Source organism: Ictidomys tridecemlineatus, chromosome 10, assembly GCF_052094955.1.
Source record: "Ictidomys tridecemlineatus isolate mIctTri1 chromosome 10, mIctTri1.hap1, whole genome shotgun sequence".
Classification (NCBI taxonomy): Eukaryota; Metazoa; Chordata; class Mammalia; order Rodentia; family Sciuridae; genus Ictidomys; species Ictidomys tridecemlineatus.
Window position 1 is genome coordinate 136,078,777 of NC_135486.1, and position 18,380 is coordinate 136,097,156.

An 18,380-nucleotide genomic window follows, 5' to 3' on the forward strand; every position below is an offset into this window, starting at 1 on the left:
CAAGACTGAGGGGTTGGTGTGTCCTGAGATTTGCCTCTGAATACTGTGTCTCTCCAACCCAAGCATGCACCTGGGGTCCCCCGGATCCTTGTTGGGAACCGGCTGCATCTGGCCTTCAAGCGGCAAGTCCCAACCGAGCAGGCCCGAGCCTATGCGGAGAAGAACTGCATGACGTTCTTTGAGGTCAGCCCCCTGTGCAACTTCAATGTCATTGAATCCTTCACCGAACTCTCACGCATTGTGCTTATGCGGCATGGAATGGAGAAGATCTGGAGGCCCAATCGAGGTGGGTGGCAATGTGGGGGTGGAGCTGAGAGTGCTGGGGGGAAAATGGGAAGGATCCTCCAGAGCCACAGTCCCCTTATGCTACATGCAGTGAGCAGTTCTGCATGTGGGGTCCCTCTGGAGTTTTGCAGTGTTCTGCCTGCCCTATTCCATACCTCGACCAGAAACCACGGGAGATGGGGCCATTGACCCGTGCTTCCTGGCAGTTGGCTGCTGGGCAAACGGGTGGTCACAGTGGAGCCCAAACCCCTCCCTTCTTAACAGGAGCCATAGAGAACCTTCTTGTACCCTGGGCCTACTCTGCCACAGGAGCATCTGCAGATTGTGCAGACCTGAGCTGGGTGCCGCCAGGCTGGGCTGAGTTGCACTCTTACCAGAGCTACGGGAGGGGCTGCAGAGTGGCTCCAAGAGCAAGTCAGCTTCTGCCCCACCACGGCTTCTAGGGCTGCTGGTCTCGCAGCAGCACCTTGCAGTGCACTCCATTCTAAGAGGGAAGGCAGGAGGGAGCCACTCTTTGCATGGTGTCTGTGGTGGGAGGCTGAGGGCAGGGCCCTGTCCTGGTTGGGAGAGGGCAGCTCCTCAGCACATATCTTAGTGGGCCTCTTGGCCCCCATCTGATTCCCCCTGCCACAGTGTTCAGCCTACAGGACCTCTGCTGCCGTGCCATTGTCTCCTGCACCCCAGTGCACCTCATTGACAAGCTTCCACTACCCGTTACCATCAAGAGCCACCTCAAGTCCTTCTCCATGGCTAACGGCATGAATGCCGTCATGATGCATGGTCGCTCCTACTCCCTGGCCAGTGGAGCTGGAGGCAGCAGTAGCAAGGGCAACAGTCTCAAGAGGTCCAAGTCCATCCGCCCGCCCCAGAGCCCTCCCCAGAACTGTTCTCGGAGCAACTGCAAGATCTCCTAGCAGGCCAGCAGGCACCACTCTGCAGACTCGGGGAGGCTCAGTGGTGGAAGAGCGCTCCCGGGCAGGAAGACTTGGCCACACAGCCTGTTTCAGAAGCGTCCGGTTCTCCTCCACACCCAGCTAGGTGGAGGGGAGAGCACACTCCATGGATGAGGCCCAGAGGCCTTTGAGTAGCTGGGCTGCTGGTGCTACGGAGACCCTGGTCTGAATCAACCCCAGACTCCAGGCTGCCTGGGCTTGGGCCAGGAGGGAGCCTGGCTCCCCTTCCTTATTTATATAGAGAACATTTTGCCTGTTTTGTACATTTTTTAAAAGGCTGTCAGGGAAGATGGATGCATCTGTGTGGTGAGCTTGCCTCTTGACGCCACAGCAGCCATGAGGAGGGCCCATACATCTGGGGAAAGAGGGGCTTGAGGAGTGATGGCAGGAGGTGCAGTTGGAACAGGAGTTCTTTAGATTTACATCCAATTTGCCTGGGATGTTGGCACTGCCCATGCCAGTGAGAAACAGGGTACCCCAGAAGCATCTGGCAGAGGTCTTGGCCCAGCATATAACTCTGGAGATCAGTGTGCTGGGCATAGGCAAGGATGTGTGACTTACAGGAAAGGGGAGAAGCAGGGTGTGAGGGACCCCCCTCAGCCATTCCAGGGTCCCTGCCTGCTATAACTGGGCACCCTCGGTAATATTCACTACATAGATCAGGTCTCCAGGTCAAGGAGGTCTATAGAGCCTTCTGTAGATCTGCGAGTGACACTGGAGTGACAGTGTTGGCATCTGAACCTCCAGACACTGCCAGGACTTGTTTTCCCAGCAGCTCGTCCTCATCTATGGTGCCCTTTTGCCTGTGAGGTCACATGCTACTGGAACCTCTTTGACCTGTTTCTTAGTGGTACTGCCTGGACAGCAGCCTTGTCTGCACCTTGGGCCCCTCTGGAGGACCTCCCAGCAGCCCTTGTGCCGGTGCACAGTGTCCTTATCCTCACCCCATGAAGCCATGGCCTGGTCCTTCTCAGTGCTGCCCCCTTGCCTGGCACCCCCACCCTCAGCCTCACTGGTGCTCAACTCTACCTCCTGCCCTAGGGCCCCAGCCACCAAGGAGCCCTCCCTGGGCTGGGACCCCTCTCTCTGGGTCCTTCATAGTGCACGTGGTACAGGACAGTCCTGCTGCAGGTGTTTCAGGACACCGGTGGACATGCAGACGCAGCACCATGGCTGTACTGGGAGATGGCTCCTGTGCTGGGGAGCTTGTGTCAGGGGTGGCTCCACCATCTCCCAACCCCAGCAGCCCTGTTGCTGCCAGCAGTGCCCTTTTCTCTGGAGTTATGAACAGAGCTACACAGACTTCATTTTGAGGAGCTGGACAGTCCCACGTGCACCATATCAACACTACCCTCACTGCTGCTGGACCCTGCATTCCTGTGTCCTTTGAGCTGTTCTTCCGTTTCTTTGTACAGTAAATGTAACTCAGCTGTGCCCTCCCTGTTGGTTTTGTAAGGTCAGTCCGATTTTATGGGCTGTGGTGGGGGTGGGTGGGTCTGGCAGTGGTGCCCTACACAGGGACGACCACAGCTTTGTGCCTGCCCATCTGAGCCCCAGCTTTTTTGAGCCCTTTGTCTTCAGGAGCTGACCTTGATGACCTGTAGGCACACTAGGTTTGCATACCTGTAAACGAGGGCTGAGGGTGGGCTGGGCTGGCCTGGTCTGTGCACAGTGTACAAGTCCTAGGGAAACGCCTCCTCATGTGGAGCCCTTATTTCCAGCATCCACAGTTTGCCACAGTTTCAGGAACCCCCAAGGGTGGGACTCTGCTGAGTCCTGCTCAGCCAGGGGTGAGTCATGTCCTGGAGGTCAGACCTGAGCAGGATAAGAATGCTGTACTCTGCAGATGTACTCCAGGGACACATGCTGCTCCTTGGGAGTGGTCTAGGCCTTGGGCACCCCGACACTGGGGCTGCCAGGCTGCAGTGAGCTCCTGTCCTGACCCCATCTGTAGGCTGGCCTAGCCACCCACCCCTCATTATCAGGGGCCAGCACCCCATAGCTCCTGGGTAAGTCAGGAGACATTGGCGCCTGGCAGCCATCTCTTGGTTCCATTCTGGCCAGACCAAGCTCTTTATTACCCTGCCTCCTGGGTCAGGAGGTCAGACTCAGGGCTACTTCCTGGGGCCCCCAGACCTCTGGAGCCTCAGAAGGGTTTGGAAGGGCAAATTCCAAGCGGCCCTTTGTCCTGCCAGGAGCCTTTGATCTCCCCAGTGGAGGAGGGGCCTCCAGCCCAGCTGGCCCCCAGGTCAGGCCAGGCAGCTGGGGGCAGGGAGAGACTCCTGGGTGCTTGCGGGCCCTGGGTAGTTTGTAGGACTTTGCTCGTTTAGGGCCCTTGGACTTGGCCATCCCTATGGACCCTGGGTGGATACCCATGTGGAGCCATATCCTGGTGCTGGGCAGGCCTCACTTATGCCCTTCCTTGCTCAGCCCAGGAAGGGCCTGGGCCAAGGCCAGAACCAGAGCCAGAGGCTCCAGCAAATTGGGTATCTCTGGGAATGCAAAGTTCTGTGTCGTCTCAAGACCTGAGCTGCCAAGGCCTCACCCCTGCAGATTCCACATGTACTTCAACATTTGCTGGCAGGTTGTGACCCTGACAGGGACATGGAGAAAGTGGTGTTCTTCCCAGGAAGTGAACTGACCCCCTCCCCATCTGCTGGGCTGAAATAGCACCCCTGTGCCTTACCTGGACTCAAAGGTGACAGGTACCACCTGGACCTGACTTGGGGAAACCCAGGCCTGTGGTCAGTTGGGGTGAGGTAGGGGCCTGAACTCCCCCCACATTGGAGACCGAAAGGTTGGGGACAAAAGCTGCTGAGTTCTGTTGGCCTCACCCCTCCCCCCTAAATCGAAGGAGGAGGGTCTTCAAGGAAACTGACCCCAGTTGACTTCAGCCTATGGAGGGAGGGATTCCAGCTACTGTGTCATCCCCCTCCTCTCCTCCTCTCTGGCTAGAGCTAGCCCTTCTCCGCCCCTCGATGACCCTGTGCTATTGAGCCCTGGCCCCTCCCCAGCCTCCCCTCCTCTCCCTATGCTGACCAGGACCTGGGAGCAGCCTGCAGTTTTTGAGAGAGGAGACAGATTAGGGAGGGAAAGGGCTACACAGAGCTCTGAGATTCCAAAACCCACCCGTCTGGGGCCGGGGGGGGGAGCATTTGCAGTGGGCTCCAGCCTCAGGGGCCAAAGGGGAACCCAAAGAATAATCAGGGGAGAGGAAGGGCCAGCCGGGGAGCCCCAGAGAGTGGATGCCTACAGAGTGTTGGGCTCTGTGGGGCCCCAGGAGGGGCTGGCAGCCACACGGCTATGCCCCCTGGCCCTGTGGTCCCCATGCCCGCCCTGCAACTGTTCCTGCCTCTGTTCCTCATCATCAGACTGGCCTTGGGGGCTGGCCTGCTGCCAGAGCTAGGGAACCACCCCGGCCTGTGCCCCAACCAGCTCAGCCCCAGCCTGTGGGTAGACGCCCAGAGCACCTGTGAGCGAGAGTGCACCAGGGACCAGGTGAGTGTGGGGAATTCCAAGGAGTCTTGGGTGCTTGGCCCCATCCTAGCCCTTTCCCTGGGGGTGGAGGGCAGCCCTAGGAACCCACTTCCTACTGGGGCTCTCCACATTCTTCTGCCAAGGTTTTGGCCATTCCCCATACAAGGGGCCCGGGTTATACCCTTTCTTTGCCCTCATCTGACTGAGAATGGGATCCCCTTTTCCTCACCAGACCTGTCTATTTCCTGCCTGGGCAGCAGTTATCCTGTGAAGACCAGAGTGGACACAGGCCTCTGAATTTTCCCTTGCGCAGCAATCTTACTGTGGGCCATCGCCCTCCCCTCACACTGGGAAAGGGGTGACCAGAGGGTTGGCACATGGCCATCTGTGATGGTGGGGGGCTGCTTTTTTCTGTATGATGCCAGGGCAGAACCAGGTCCTCCCTCATACTAAGCCACACCCTAGCCCAAATCTGCCATTGAGCCAGGGCCTTGGCACATGGGGAAGGAACCACGGTGAGTCCTGCTTGAGGATGTTAAGGATTCAGTTAGGTGATATGTGACCAGCTTTGAAGCTTATTATATTGGACAAAAAGCACTTCCTCCACTTTCCAGAGGGAAAGCCAGCTCAGGGAGAGGCCACAGGGACTGTAGCTGCAGGCATCTGTACTCCCTGGAGCAGGGGCAAGGTGGAGACCCTGGGCCAGGTGGGAGGGCCTCAGGGCTCTGCTGAGCTACCTGCCTCCTCCAGGATTGTGCTGCCTCAGAGAAGTGCTGTGCCAACGTGTGTGGGCTACAGAGCTGTGTGGCAGCCCGGTTCCCAGATGGCCCAGATGCACCCACCACAGCAGCCTCCTGTGAGGGCTTCAAGTGCCCACAGCAGGGTTCTGACTGTGACATCTGGGATGGGCAGCCTGTGTGCCGCTGCCGTGACCGCTGTGAGAAGGAGCCCCACTTCACCTGTGCCTCCGACGGCCTCACCTACTACAATCGCTGCTACATGGATGCTGAGGCCTGCCTGCGAGGCCTCCACCTACACGTGGTGCCCTGCAAGCATGTCCTCAGCTGGCCACCCAGCAGTCCAGGGCCACCAGAGACCACAGCTCGGCCTATGCTGGGGGCTGCCCCCATGCCACCTGTCCTGTACAACAGTCCCTCCCCACAAGCAGTGCATGTGGGGGGCACGGCCAGCCTCCACTGCGAGGTCAGTGGCCGCCCGCCACCTGCTGTGACCTGGGAAAAGCAGAGCCACCAGCAGGAGAACCTTATCCTGCGCCCTGATCAGATGTATGGCAATGTGGTGGTCACTAGCATCGGGCAGCTGGTACTCTACAATGCCCGGCCAGAGGATGCTGGCCTTTACACCTGCACTGCACGCAATGCCGCAGGCCTGCTGAGGGCTGACTTCCCACTCTCTGTGGTCCAGCGGGAGCCAGCCAGGGACAAGGCCCATGGCGTGCCCACTCTGGCAGAGTGCCTGCCTGGCACACAGGCCTGTTCAGGCCCTGCCTCCCCACATCATGTGCTCTGGAACTTCGATCCACAGCGCGGAGGCTGCATGACCTTCCCCGCTCTCGAGTGTGATGGGGCCACCCGGGGCTTTGAGACATATGAGGCATGCCAACAGGCCTGCACCCGCGGCCCTGGGGATGCCTGCACCCTGCCAGCGGTGCAGGGGCCTTGCCAGGGCTGGGAGCCACGCTGGGCCTATAGCCCACTTCTGCAGCGGTGCCTGCCCTTCCTATACAGTGGCTGCGAGGGCAATGGCAACAACTTTGAGAGCCGAGAGCGCTGTGAGGACGCCTGCCCTGTGCCTCGCACACCACCTTGCCGGGCCTGTCGCCTCAGAAGCAAACTGGCGCTAAGCCTGTGTCGCAGTGACTTTGCCATCGTGGGGCGGCTCACTGAGGTGCTGGAGGAACCAGAGGCTGCGGGCGGCATTGCCCGTGTGGCTCTGGACGACGTACTGAAGGATGACAAGATGGGCCTCAAGTTTTTGGGCACCAAGTACCTGGAGGTGACACTAAGTGGCATGGACTGGGCCTGCCCCTGTCCCAATGTGTCTGCCGGCGATGGGCCACTGGTCATCATGGGTGAAGTACGAGATGGTGTGGCTGTGCTGGACCCTGGCAGCTACGTGCGTGCCGCCAGCGAGAAGCGGGTGAAGAAAATATCAGAGCTGCTGGAGAAGAAGGCCTGTGAGTTGCTGAACCGCTTCCAAGATTAGCCCTGCCCTTCCCCACCCTGCCCTTTTTTCTGATGAATAAAAGCTCTTCCTTGCCTCTGGAACTCATGGGCTGCTGTCAGTGGGGGATTGTTACCCTTCCAGGTGTCCCCACCCCTTGGCCTGTTACCAAGCTGGGGTCTTCAACCAACTGGGGTTTTGGCTACATCTGAGATCTCCAAGGAGAAGCAGCTCACCCTGGGGACCTCCTGCTTCACAGGTGGGGACCAACTCCATTCTGCCGGTCCCTTGAGGCCCTAGATGCCCACAGGCCAGACCCTTCTTCCCACCCGTCCCACAGTGTGGTAGATACTCAATGGGCAGCAGAAAGTGCTTTATTCCAAGGCAGTCTGGGCCCAGGTTCCACGAGCCCATACTGGTGGGGCTGGTCATTCCAGAAACCTGGTCCAGAGAGATAGGGATGGAGTTCTGGTTTGTGCCCAGACTTGGGCACATGCACGCAGGATGAAGGGGAGGAGTTATTCTTTCCGGAAAATCAGGCACTTGTTGTTGGCTGGCATGTCCACCTACAGAAATACTTTGCTGGAGTGGCCCTTGGGCCCCAGGAAGGCCACTCCACCCCAGCTCACCCTGCCTACCATCTTCTCCAGGAGCAGGCCACTGGCCTGACCCAGGTCCTCAAGAAGGGCTGTGTCCCTCAGTCCCCACTCTGGGTTCCTGCAGCAGGGAGGAAGGTAGGGTCTTGGCCAGGGCCAACCAGGGACACCCAGCCCACCTCTCCCTAAGCCAGGCCCCTCTCACCCAGCTCTGACCTGCATCTTAGGGTCAAGTCAAAGTCCACATTGCTCTGGGGGTAGATCTTCCCATTGACTGCATAGGGCTGCATGGACAGGGGGCATAGAACCAGGGTCAGTCATTCCTCAGTGGGCCATGGACATGCTGGCAGGCTGAGGTCTGAAGAATGAAAAGGACACCCCTTTTCTGCCCCCAAAAGGGGAAGCCTAGGACCAGGTGGAGCCTGGGCAGAGCCCAGCAGGCCATAAGAGGGGAAAGGCCCTGGGGCAGGACAACTCACCCCATAGGTGATGAGCAGAGCCTTGGGTTTGAGCAGATGTCCAGCAGCTCTGAAAAGCCCCTGGGGAGGAGGAGGCAAGGCAGGGTGAGTCACTTTCCCAGACCCTGGAGAACCCCTGCTGGAGACAGGGCTATCCTGGCCGCCACTCTCTCCCGAGGCATCTCTCCAGCCACCCACCTTGGTGCAGCTTAAGGGACTGATGTGGCTCATGTTGATGCAGAGCAGCAGGTCCAGCGAGTGCGGCAGGATCCCTCCCCAGTGCTCCCACTCCCAGGTCACGTCCAGGTATAGTGGGGCCTTCACGTTAGACAGACCCTGGGCTTGCGTGGTGGCGGCGATGCTGTGGAGGGCAGCGGATGAGCGAGAGGCAGAGGGCCCTGCAGTCGCTTTGAAGCCAGATTTAAAGTTAGGTAGTTAGTGTAGTTAGGTAAATCGGGTCTAATATCGAGTGAAATCTAAAATGGAGGCCATGCTGGAAATGACTCAGGGAAAACACAGGACAACTCATGGAATGTTAATGAAGTCCTGAAAAGGCCCTAGGCCAAAGTCCACCTCAAAGAAGTGTTAACCAACAGCCCCAACAGATTTGGAAATAGCCCATCCCAGAGAAGTGATAAGCCCATCTCAAAAGTCCTTCCTGCTCAGACTACTTCTTTGGCCCACCTGTGTCCCACCCCTCAGGCCTTCTAACCTACATTCCATCACTGAAAGAACTATAAAAAGGGGAGACAACTGCACTTCCACGGATTCCACCTCCTGGGTCCCCTTCTTCCTCCGGGAGAAGTCTTTTCTTCTGTCCTTTAATAAATTTCTAATTTCTACTCTGACCTTGCCTCGGCGTGCTTCTTTGGTGTTATTCTTCAACATCGGGGAGCAAGAACTCGTCACCGGTCAACAGCGGTAACAGCTTCACCAGGAGCCCGGAGAGCCGAGCAGTGGGCCCGCAGCCCTACCGCTTCGACAGCCTGGTCCCGCACCCCTGCCCGGCCACCCTCTCTGGCAGCCCGCACCCGTCGCACCTATCCAGGCAGCGTTGGTCCACGTCGGATGGCTGCCACTCCGCGTGCGGGAAGGCCCGAGCGAAGTGCACGGCGTGCTGGCCGGAACCAGAGGCCACCTCGAGCACGCGGACGCCGCGTTGCGCGGGGTCCACGTACTGCTGCAGCACGCGCAGGATGGGCTCCTTGTTTCGCTCCGCGGCCGCCGCCACCAGCATCGCCACCGCTCTGCCAGGAGTTGGACAACTGACACGAGGACGCGTGATACACCTTAAAGGGTGGGTCCGCAGCCCCGAGAGGGGCCCCGGCGGCCTATGCTGCTGGTTTATGGACGCCTCTTGGTTAGGAACCGCGTCACCACTGCGCGCCAGTGTTTTCAGAGAGCCTGTCTCTCTTTGCACCGGAATCGGTGCTTCCTACTTCCCACAAGTCTGCTCTGCTCTTCATGGCTGCGGTGAGCTGGAGCTGGTTCCAGAGATCGGAAAAAGGGAAAACAAATCACATGCGCCGCCCGGGAATCGAACCCGGGTCGCAAGAATGGGAATCTTGCATGATACCACTACACCAGCGGCGCAGCTGAGTAAGCGGGGCTGCCACAAGACCTAAGAATTATGACGCAGCCTGCCGCGCAGCGGGCACAGCGCATGCGTTATCGTCACCTGAATTTGGTCTCGTGATGCATCTTGGAGTCCGAAAAACGAACGCAGATGGAGAATGCAGATCCGAAGACAGCCTTCATTCGAGCCTTGGCCATGGAAACCATCACAACCATGTGCACTCGGTTGTCGATGGGAGCGGAGCCGTAGTGGGAGTCTGGTGGGCGTGGCCCTAGTGAGGCAGGGCCTTGCTTGGGGTTGGTGAAAGGGGCCTGATGGGCAGGGCCCGATTTGGGGCCCTGATTGGGGGATCTCATTGGGACCCAGTTGGTCTGGCCTGGCACTCAGTGATGCTCAGGACTTCTCTCTAATACCGAGATGACCAGCGCCCGCTCGGGGTCCCTAGCGGGATATATAGCGGGAGCAGAGACCCATGAAATCTAGTCTGACGTTGCGACGTGTGTGTACTCAAGGGAGCTTCTTAGAATACTCAGCTTGGGGTCCACCTCTCAGAGGGTCCGATTCCAGAAAATGCAGAGGGCAGTGCTCTGCAGTCAGGACTGGCCAAGAACCCCCATACCCCACGTCTTGCGGACCAGAGCTGAGGGTGGCCGCTGACTAGGACTTTAGCCTGTGGTTGCTGCTGAGGGCATATCCAAGGTTGGCCAATGGCCAGGATGGATGGGATGTGAATGTGTTTAGACCAGGGAGGGCTAGTGATGAGTCCCAGGGACAATGCTGTAGGGCTGCCACTTAGGATGGCTCCCTCAAGAAAGCAGCCATTTGGGCTGGGGCTGGAGCTCAGTGGCAGAGCACTTGCCTACCAAGTGTGAGGCACTGTGTTGGATCCTCCGCACAATGTATTGTTTCCATTTTTATTTTAAAATGAGAGAAGCAGCCAGTTGAGGACTGGCGAGCTTCCCCTCCTCCAAACAGCACTGTGAAGTGGATATATATATATATATATTTTTTTTTTCATTTTTATCAACTTTTTTTGTAGTTGTAAATGGACTGAATGCCTTTGTTTTATTATTTTTTTTTTTTTTAAAGAGAGAGTGAGAGAGGAGAGAGAGAGGAGAGAGAGAGAGAATTTTTAATATTTATTTGTTTTTAGTTCTCGGCGGACACAACATCTTTGTTGGTATGTGGTGCTGAGGATCGAACCCGGGCCGCACGCATGCCAGACGAGCGCGCTACCGCTTGAGCCACATCCCCAGCCCCCCTTTGTTTTATTTTTAATATTTATTTTTAGAAGTAGTTGGACACAATACCTTTATTTTATTTATTTTTATTTGGTGCTGAGGATCAAACCAGCTACAGCCCCAGCCCTGTGAAGTGGATATTGATGTACATACAGTGTTGGTAGTGACCCTGACTGGGTTCTGCAGCAAGTGAGGGTGTAGCTCCAGGAGGACCTGGAGGACTTTGACAGCCAGGGGACCACCTAGGTAGAGGTGTGCCACTCACAACCCAGGCTTCCCCTGGGACTCTCTGCACACAGGCAGGAATCCTGCTTTAAGGAAATGTTCACAGTGTTCAGCAAATGGCATTGTGCTTAATGGTACTGGACTCTGGCCGATACCACCCCCACCCCTGCTGCATCCATCACTCCACCTGGCCTCCGCACTGCCAGAGCTCAACGCCTGGCAGAAAAGCAGATGAGGTGGTGGAGCAGTTATTCCGCAGTCCGTGTGTGATATCACACATTTCCTGGCAGGCAAGTGTGTTAGATTCTAGTAGCAGTCTGGAACCTCTGTGGGATAACATTCCCCTGGATAGCCAGGGTTGACCTTGTTGAAGTCAAGTGCCAGAGACTGAATTTAGGCCTGAGAGATGTATGTATACTGGGTAGGAGGCACCATAGCAGGGGCCACCTTTCCACATGTGACCAAATCACCAGGACTCAGCAAGCCACAGGTCCTTGGTTGTATGCTGTGGAAAGAAACAAGGGATTCCCTTGTCCTGCAGCACCTACTGGCCCTTGCATGACTCATCCTTTCTTATTCCCTGGACACACTTCCCCTCCTCCCAGCCTGTCATTGTCTTGGGGTCTGGCCTACAGAAGATGCTTAGGCAATGCCTGATGAGTGAGGGTCAATCCTATGCCATTCTCACTCACAAAAGGGCCTGTGGGCCATGTCCCACCTCACCCCAAGTCAACAGCAGGGCCCAGCCTCTTTCCTAGATCTCAGCTCATCTGCCCACTTTTCATTGCCTGCCCCCCACTATCCAGTGGGGGTCCAACACCTCCACTTTCCTTCTCAGGCCCTATGCAGCGCTCCCTCCCATCCCTCCTTCCACCACTCTCCTGGGTATATCAGTTTGTTTAACTGCTATAACAAATTATCCCCAAACATGGTGACTTTTAGAAAATACATTTATTTACTCTAGAAACTGTCAGATTAGGCCCACATTGCTCCAGTCTCTGTTCCAATTTTTTTTTTTAATTTTTATGTGGTGCTGAGGAACGAATGCAGGGCTGCACATATGCTAGGTGAACGCTCTACCGCTGAGCCACAACCCTAGCCCCTATGCTCCATTTTCATACAGCCTCCCTCTGTGTCCAGATTTCTCCCTTAAAAGGGCCCCAACCCTCAAGTTAGGGCCACCTTAATTCAGGATAGATTCATACTGAAGTCACTGCCTTGATTACATTTATAAAAACTCTTACTCCAAATAAAGAGGTGCCAGGTGGAGAGACACACACACACATTACAGCTCTGGGGACTGAACTCAGGGGCTACATCCCCAGTCTGAGCCACATCCCCAGTCTTTTTAATTTGAGATAGGGTCTCACTAAGTTACCCAGGCTGGCCTCAAATTTTCGATCCTCCTGCCTCAGACACTTGGGGCAGCCCAGCAGGGACACAGAGGATCTGATTTCTGAGTAGCCTTGGGGCTGGAGTGGAGCTGACCTTCCTGCACCCTTCCCAGCTTAGACCTGGTGTTGGGCCTCCAGGCTTCCTGCACTGTTACTTCCCATTCCCTGCTAAATTCACCCCTTTTCTCTTCTTAGACTCCCTAAGATGAAGGTGACTCCCAATACCGGCCCAGACCTCTCCAGGCACTTGGTTGAGGATCTTCAAACTTACGCAGAAGCTCCCTTGCTTCCAGCATGTGCAGAGCACCCCTCAGCACAGGTTCCCCCTCACTACAGATACCCTCAGCACAGACCCCCACCCCCATGCAGAGAGGCCCCCAGTAAAGCTCCCTAGCACCCAAGGCAGAGCTCCCTCTCTCCTGTTAAGGGCTAAGTCACCGCTCACGGAGGACTCCGCCTGGAGGTCGCAAAGACCGCCAACCTCGTTCTGCACTGCAGCATCGCATCACCACCAGATGCCCCACAGCTGGGAGCGCCGCCAGCGAGACGTGCCAGTCCGGTACCGGCACGCGGCCCCTTTAAGGGCGGGGGATCGTGCACGAGCCGCTCCGCCTTCTGCCCTACTCCGCCCGCTGCCCTTAAAGGGGCCACGCCCGCCTCGCCGCGGAGCGCGAGCGGTCGGAGGGTGCAGGACCATCCGGCCGGCGGGCGGGGAGGGCGGCCAAGTGAGGGCGGAGCGGCCCTGGGTGCGGGCAGGCGTACCATGTACACCATCACCAAGGGGCCCAGCAAGCTGGTCGCACAGCGCCGCACAGGTGCGCCCAGCGGTCGGGAGCGCGGGCGGGCGCTGGCATCGCGGACCCGCGGCTACTGACGTGCCCTCCCCGCGCCCGTAGGTCCCCCGCAGCAGCAGGTGGAGAGCAGGCTCGGTGAGCTCCTGAAATGCCGGCAGCCCGCGCCGCCGGCTTCGCCACCCCCGCGGGCTCAGCCCTTGGCGCCGCAGCCCGGACCCTGGCCCTTGTCGAGGTGAGCGTGGCCGCCGGCGGCCTGGAGAGTGACCTTGGGGAGAAGTCGGTGGACGCCGGCGGGGCGCACCGGTTAGCTTGCTCGTGCTTCCGCCCACCTGGCTGGGCCTTAGGGCTCGGCCTAGCTAGCGTGGACACTCCTGGCCACGTGGGGCCCGCCGGCCTGTGATCCGCTCGTGGGTCAAAGGGGGCTCCGGGTGGCAGAGGCAGACGCGCCGGGCGACCTTGGGCTGTAAGACGGACCTCTTTTGGACGGCCGAGGTAAAGGGCTGGGAAGAGCTGCCCAGGGCGCAGGCCCTCAAGGTCTCCTGGGTGTCCTTGTAAGAGAGGTGCACGTGTTTCCCTCTTGCTCTGCCAGGCCCCAGCCCTCTGTCCTTCACCCCAGACATCCTGGGGCACTGGAGTCCCCTCCTTTCCAGCAAATGCCCCGGTGCGTTAGGGCCTGCAGCTTCCTTCCTTTCCTAACCAGCCGCCTGCCCAGTGCCCCAAGGAGGCTCGTTCCCAGCCACTTTGCCCTCCAGGGACCATGACCTGGAGGTTAGCCTCCTCCCCCAGGGTTGAACCTTTTACTCCTTTGGCTCAATTTACTCCACTGTTTCCTTCTGGAGCCTGTGGACTTTGCTCCCGCCTAGGCCCCAGGTGGGGGTGGCACAGGATCAGCTCAGGGCTCCCTGAGGCAGTGTGGGGCACACCCCAGGAGGTGGGGGCTTTCCAAGCTGAGAACTGACAGCCCCCAGGGGTCCAGAATTGCAGGTTAGCTACAGCTGGGGGTGCTGTGTCTCCATGCCCCTCTCAGCTGCTGGGGCTCAGAATCCACAAGTGGAGGGATGTAGGGTCAGGTGACTGACTTTTTGGAGAGGGGTGCTTCCTGATTGAGGGACACATTGACATGCTGAGGCTCTCTGGCAGAAGTGTCCTAGGCCAGAGGTGCGCCCTGGGGAGGGGGTGAGTGGGGTCTTGGGGACATTTGGCTGACATCAGTCCATGTCCTGGTTGTTCCACCCATTGGAGGAAGCTGAGGCACTCTAGTGTGTAGCCACCATGTGGTTATTCAGTCAGCGGGTGTAGGCTAAAGTGGCTGATGGACCCCACACCTCTTACCTGGGGGAGCTTCTTCCTCTCCAAGGCTCCATTGCTGCGGACAGCAAGGGCAGGTCCCTGGCAGAGTTGGGAGCAGTGTCAAGGAGGCAGGAAGGAAGAGGATAAGTGGGTAAGGACTGCAAGGGACACCTCGAGGCCCACTGGCTGTTTTCTCTAGAGCATAGACCCCCAGGAGACCAGATATGGTGTGGACACCTGAGGTTTTCCATTAGTCAGCCAAGCCAGGCATGCTGGAGGGGAAAGCGGAGGGGGGGTGGCCTTCAGTTCTGCTGGACTGGGCAGAGCTCACTGTTCTCATTTCCTCTGAGGTCAGTGGGTTGCACCCAGTCCTAGTCCTTCGGCTAGGAGATTCTGGCAATTCCATATGTGGCCCCCACTCCTGCTTCTTCTCAGGGGCCACCCTCCAAAATCACCCACCTAACACTCCCACAGCTTCCTTGCTTAGTACCTTTGACCACCCATCATTCATCTGACCAATTGTGGGAGAAGGGCAGTGGTGGCCACTGCCTGTCCTACTGGCACACAGCAGTCCCAGAGTTCCTGACCTGCTAAATGTATGGGCTCCAGTTCAGGCTAGGCATGGATGTGGGCATTGCCTTTGAAAGTGGACAGGCCAGCTAGATCGGCACCTCTGGCAGTCCTGTTGAGAGAGAAGGAGACAAAATGGGGCAGTATGATTACCTGTCCCCAAGGGTGGTAGGGGGATACCAGAGGTAGGAAGGTAGGGCCTGTGGCCAGCAAGAACACATGAAGGAGGCTGGCTTGAGGGTTGGTACTGAGTCAGGGGTGTGAGCTCTGAGGCCAGGACTAATGCTGAATCTTGTTGCCGTCCCCTTCCCACTTCTTTCCAGCCCAGGTTCTTGGGCCAAAAAAAATAGGCTGCTGGTCTACCTTGGAAGTGGTGGAGGGGATACATGAGAGGAAGTGATAAAAGAGGAGGTCTGTGGGCTGGCACTTGCTTGCACAGCATTCCTAAAAGCTGATATACGTTGGCTATCCTTCACAGGTGCATACTGGGGCTGTTTCTTCCTCTCACAGAGCCTGGGCTTTATATAACTGGTGGGGTAGTGGGTTGCCTTGCTGGGACTCCATATCAGCCTGAGCACCACCACCTAGATCCCTTGTAGTTCATAGGGCCAGTTGCATTTCTTCCTCTTAAAAATTTGATGTCCCATCTCCAAGCTTTCCTGGTGTTTGAAGTCTTTCAAGGTGGGGGTGGTTGCAGGCAAGGGGAGGTTGCCAAGAGGAGGACAGACTTTTATGCCCCGGCTTATGCAGAAGCTCAGGCAGTCTCGAGGTTGGGGAGGAGCCGCTGCCCCTTCTCAGTCTCCACCTGCACATCTAAGGTTCTCTGTGGCAACAAGACCCTGCCGGCCCTGGGGCTGGCAGGACCCTGCGCCCCTCAAGACCCTCCTCTTTATTTTAGTGCCCCTCTCACCTGAGGAGGAACCCAGAGCGGCGTGGGGCACCTGAGCCCAGGAAGGCGAGCAGGCCGCCCGGGACCGCGAGTGCCTGGTGGAGCGGCAGGCGCAGCCCAGGACTCTGGCTCCCACCTCCTGCTGTAGGTGCGGCTCCATTCCCTCCACGGCCCCACCCTGGGCTTCGTGTGGGCATCATGTGCACAGGGCTCAGCCCTGCCCTAGGCCTGCCTGGCTGGGACCTGCTTAGTGGCCCCCTGGACATCCTGTGCAGCGCCATGGGGGCCATCTCACTTGTATTGCCCTTTGTCTCTGGCTCATGGGGAATGGGCTGGGTTGTGGTCACGCTCTCCCCATTTGATTCTCACAGGCTTTAGGTCCACATCCCCTCAGGGCCTGGGGGCAGCCAGGGAGTGGGAGTGGCAGAGACCATCCAGCTGTTAGGTCTGTTCTCCCACATCAGGTGTAGGTAGAGGAGTAAATGCGCCTGCCAGGTGGGGCTGGGGAAGAGACCTACTCATAACTGAGGTCTACCTGGGCTGTTGAAGGTGGGGGTGAAGGGCAGTGTAGAGGGGCACTGGCTGTGCCTCTGTCAAGGTCGGAAACAGCTGGTGATCCCTCCCTGGCCCAAAGTTGCTTCCCTGGAACCAAGGTTTGCAGATGTGAGCTGAACTGCCCAGGGCCTGCAAGGGAGGCCTACATCATCAACTGCTGCAGGCCACTGCTCTGTGGTTGAGGAAGGGCCAGGCTGGGCCTGGTCTGGAGCAGTGGGCATGGCCCAAGGCTGCCCTTGGGCTCTGCCAGGTGGCACCTGGGCCTGGATGGGTACTGACCATACTGTCTCCTCCCTCCCACAGTCCAGGGCCAAGACTTGTGTTCAATCGAGTGAATGGCCGGCGGCCCCTCACCACATCCCCATCTCTTGAGAGAACCCAAGAGACCTACACACTGGCCCACGAGGAGAATGTCCGCTTTGTGTCCGAAGGTAGTGAAGGGTTAGAGGGTATGGCTTGGGCTATGGGTCCCAGTGAGGTGAACTGGGATGACCCCAGGTCCTCCAGCCTGCTGCAGCCTGACTGGCTGTGCTTTTCCTTGGCCCTCTGTAGTCTGTCCTATGACCACCCAGAAGACTGCCTACTCCCAATGCTGACCTGAGTCTAGGGTGGCCACTAGGCCCTCGGCAGGGAGGGGCTGCCAGGGGTCTGGCTCAGCCTGACCACCCATCCCCTATAGCCTGGCAGCAGGTGGAGCGACAGCTGGAAGGTGGCCAGGCCAGTGAGAGTGGGCCAAGGCCTGTGCAGTACGTGGAGAGGACACCCGATCCCCGGCTACAGAGTGAGCCCCCAGCCCTGTTCCCAGGAATTCTCCCAGACCCCGTACCCCAAGGGAGCCCTACTCCATATTACTGTCTTCCCTTAGCCTCTCTGTCCTGACCTGGGTCCTGCCAGGGGCTTGGGGAGGGGACTCTTGAGCTGGACCCCTTCTTCCCAATGCCTGCTGTTTGGAATCTGAGTAAGGGGCCTGTGCTCAGCTTAAGGGCAGAGACAGTGACCAGTCTGGAAGGTGGTGTCACTGTTCAGCTTCTGCTCTGCCCACAGACTTTGTGCCCATCGACCTGGACGAGTGGTGGGCACAGCAGTTCCTGGCTAGGATCACCAGCTGTTCATAGTGGCTGCCTGGGAATGAACACTGCCAAGATGAACCCTTGGCCAGAGAAGGCCACGATATCCTCCACCTTGTGGTCGGCTAGAAGCTGGCCTCACCTGAAGTGCCACATTTGGACTTTCGTACCTTTGGTTCCTTGGCCCAGCTGTCCCAAGCTGGCAGGGGCCAGAAGTGGAACCTGTCTGACCTCAGTCCGGCTCACTGCCCAGGGACCAGCCCCTGGGGCTGGCAGGGAAGAGCTGCAGGCTAATAAAGTTGAGAAACTGCCCTTTGGAGTGGCCTTGACTTGAGAGTGTGGGGTCCTTGTGTCAGCTAAGCGTACCTTCAGCCATCCACTCTGGTGCTTCTGGGTCAGCAGGGGCTATAGCTCTGTCCAACTCTGTCTTCCGCTTCTCACCTAGCTGTCGTCCTGGGGCCCTCAGCCAGCCCCTTTTGCTGGGACGTCTGTGGACCCAGCTCTGCCCCATCTAATGCTCTCCTATTGGCATTTACTGTTGCCAAAGCAACAGGGCCTAGAGAGGCTAAAGAACTGGCTCTGAAATGGGAATCTAGCCACCCAAGATTGGAGCTAGGTCTTGGGATGCCAAGTCCCACTCTCTGAGGCCACCAGGCCTGACTTAAAAGGATTGGGTAAAGATGTCCTGCAGGTCTAGGGGTGGGTAGTGAGCCTGTGGGGACAAACATGGTTGTTTGGGAACCTGTGTCTGTGGGCCCCCGTGGGCACTGACACTAGCGCTGCCTTTCTGATGGGTCAAGGGTGACCTTGCCCGTCTTGAGGCAAG

At 58.0% G+C, this 18,380-nt stretch overlaps 4 protein-coding genes and 1 non-coding gene across 12 annotated transcripts in view; 3 read left to right on the forward strand and 2 right to left on the reverse strand.

Moving 5' to 3' along the window:
• Positions 1-2,672, forward strand: part of Rab40c (RAB40C, member RAS oncogene family) — a 34,007-nt gene extending 31,335 nt beyond the window's left edge. For 4 of the 5 annotated variants that reach the window (XM_078024825.1, XM_078024826.1, XM_005323652.5 and 1 more), the window contains 2 exons: positions 64-286; positions 919-2,672. In XM_078024825.1, the coding sequence (XP_077880951.1) occupies positions 64-286; positions 919-1,199 (504 nt within the window). In that variant the 3' untranslated portion in view covers positions 1,200-2,672. Of the gene's footprint in view, positions 1-63; positions 287-549 lie in introns of all 5 variants that reach the window. The other variant, XM_021725385.3, reaches the window with a different exon arrangement.
• Positions 2,673-2,700: 28 nt separating this feature from the next.
• Positions 2,701-7,003, forward strand: Wfikkn1 (WAP, follistatin/kazal, immunoglobulin, kunitz and netrin domain containing 1). The gene is made up of 2 exons (XM_005323650.5): positions 2,701-4,736; positions 5,466-7,003. The coding sequence occupies exons 1-2, from the start codon at positions 4,542-4,544 to the stop codon at positions 6,939-6,941; spliced, it is 1,671 nt and encodes a 556-aa protein (XP_005323707.4). The 5' UTR covers positions 2,701-4,541; the 3' UTR covers positions 6,942-7,003.
• Positions 7,004-7,255: 252 nt separating this feature from the next.
• Positions 7,256-9,773, reverse strand: Mettl26 (methyltransferase like 26). Of its 2 annotated transcripts, XM_078024831.1 has the most exons (7): positions 9,632-9,773; positions 8,994-9,437; positions 8,152-8,314; positions 7,975-8,034; positions 7,712-7,779; positions 7,538-7,616; positions 7,256-7,465 (listed from the first exon to the last, which is right to left on the reverse strand). In XM_078024831.1, exons 2-7 carry the CDS (start codon positions 9,188-9,190, stop codon positions 7,418-7,420), a joined length of 615 nt encoding a protein of 204 aa, XP_077880957.1. In that variant the 5' UTR covers positions 9,191-9,437; positions 9,632-9,773; the 3' UTR covers positions 7,256-7,417. The 2 variants fall into 2 exon arrangements, with proteins under 2 accessions (XP_077880957.1, XP_005323704.1); XM_005323647.5 differs by lacking the exon at positions 9,632-9,773 and having other exon boundaries at positions 8,994-9,569.
• On the reverse strand, positions 9,476-9,546 carry Trnag-ccc (transfer RNA glycine (anticodon CCC)). Its single transcript has one exon. It is a non-coding gene; the product is annotated as a tRNA-Gly (tRNA).
• A 3,241-nt stretch (positions 9,774-13,014) lies between the features above and the next one.
• Mcrip2 (MAPK regulated corepressor interacting protein 2) lies at positions 13,015-17,866 on the forward strand. Of its 3 annotated transcripts, XM_005323645.5 has the most exons (5): positions 13,019-13,204; positions 13,286-13,415; positions 16,791-16,918; positions 17,167-17,268; positions 17,532-17,866. In XM_005323645.5, exons 1-5 carry the CDS (start codon positions 13,153-13,155, stop codon positions 17,600-17,602), a joined length of 483 nt encoding a protein of 160 aa, XP_005323702.1. In that variant the 5' UTR covers positions 13,019-13,152; the 3' UTR covers positions 17,603-17,866. The 3 variants fall into 3 exon arrangements, with proteins under 3 accessions (XP_021581059.1, XP_040134445.1, XP_005323702.1); XM_021725384.3 differs by lacking the exon at positions 17,167-17,268 and having other exon boundaries at positions 13,015-13,204; XM_040278511.2 differs by having other exon boundaries at positions 13,016-13,204; positions 17,167-17,629.
• Positions 17,867-18,380: the final 514 nt, after the last annotated feature.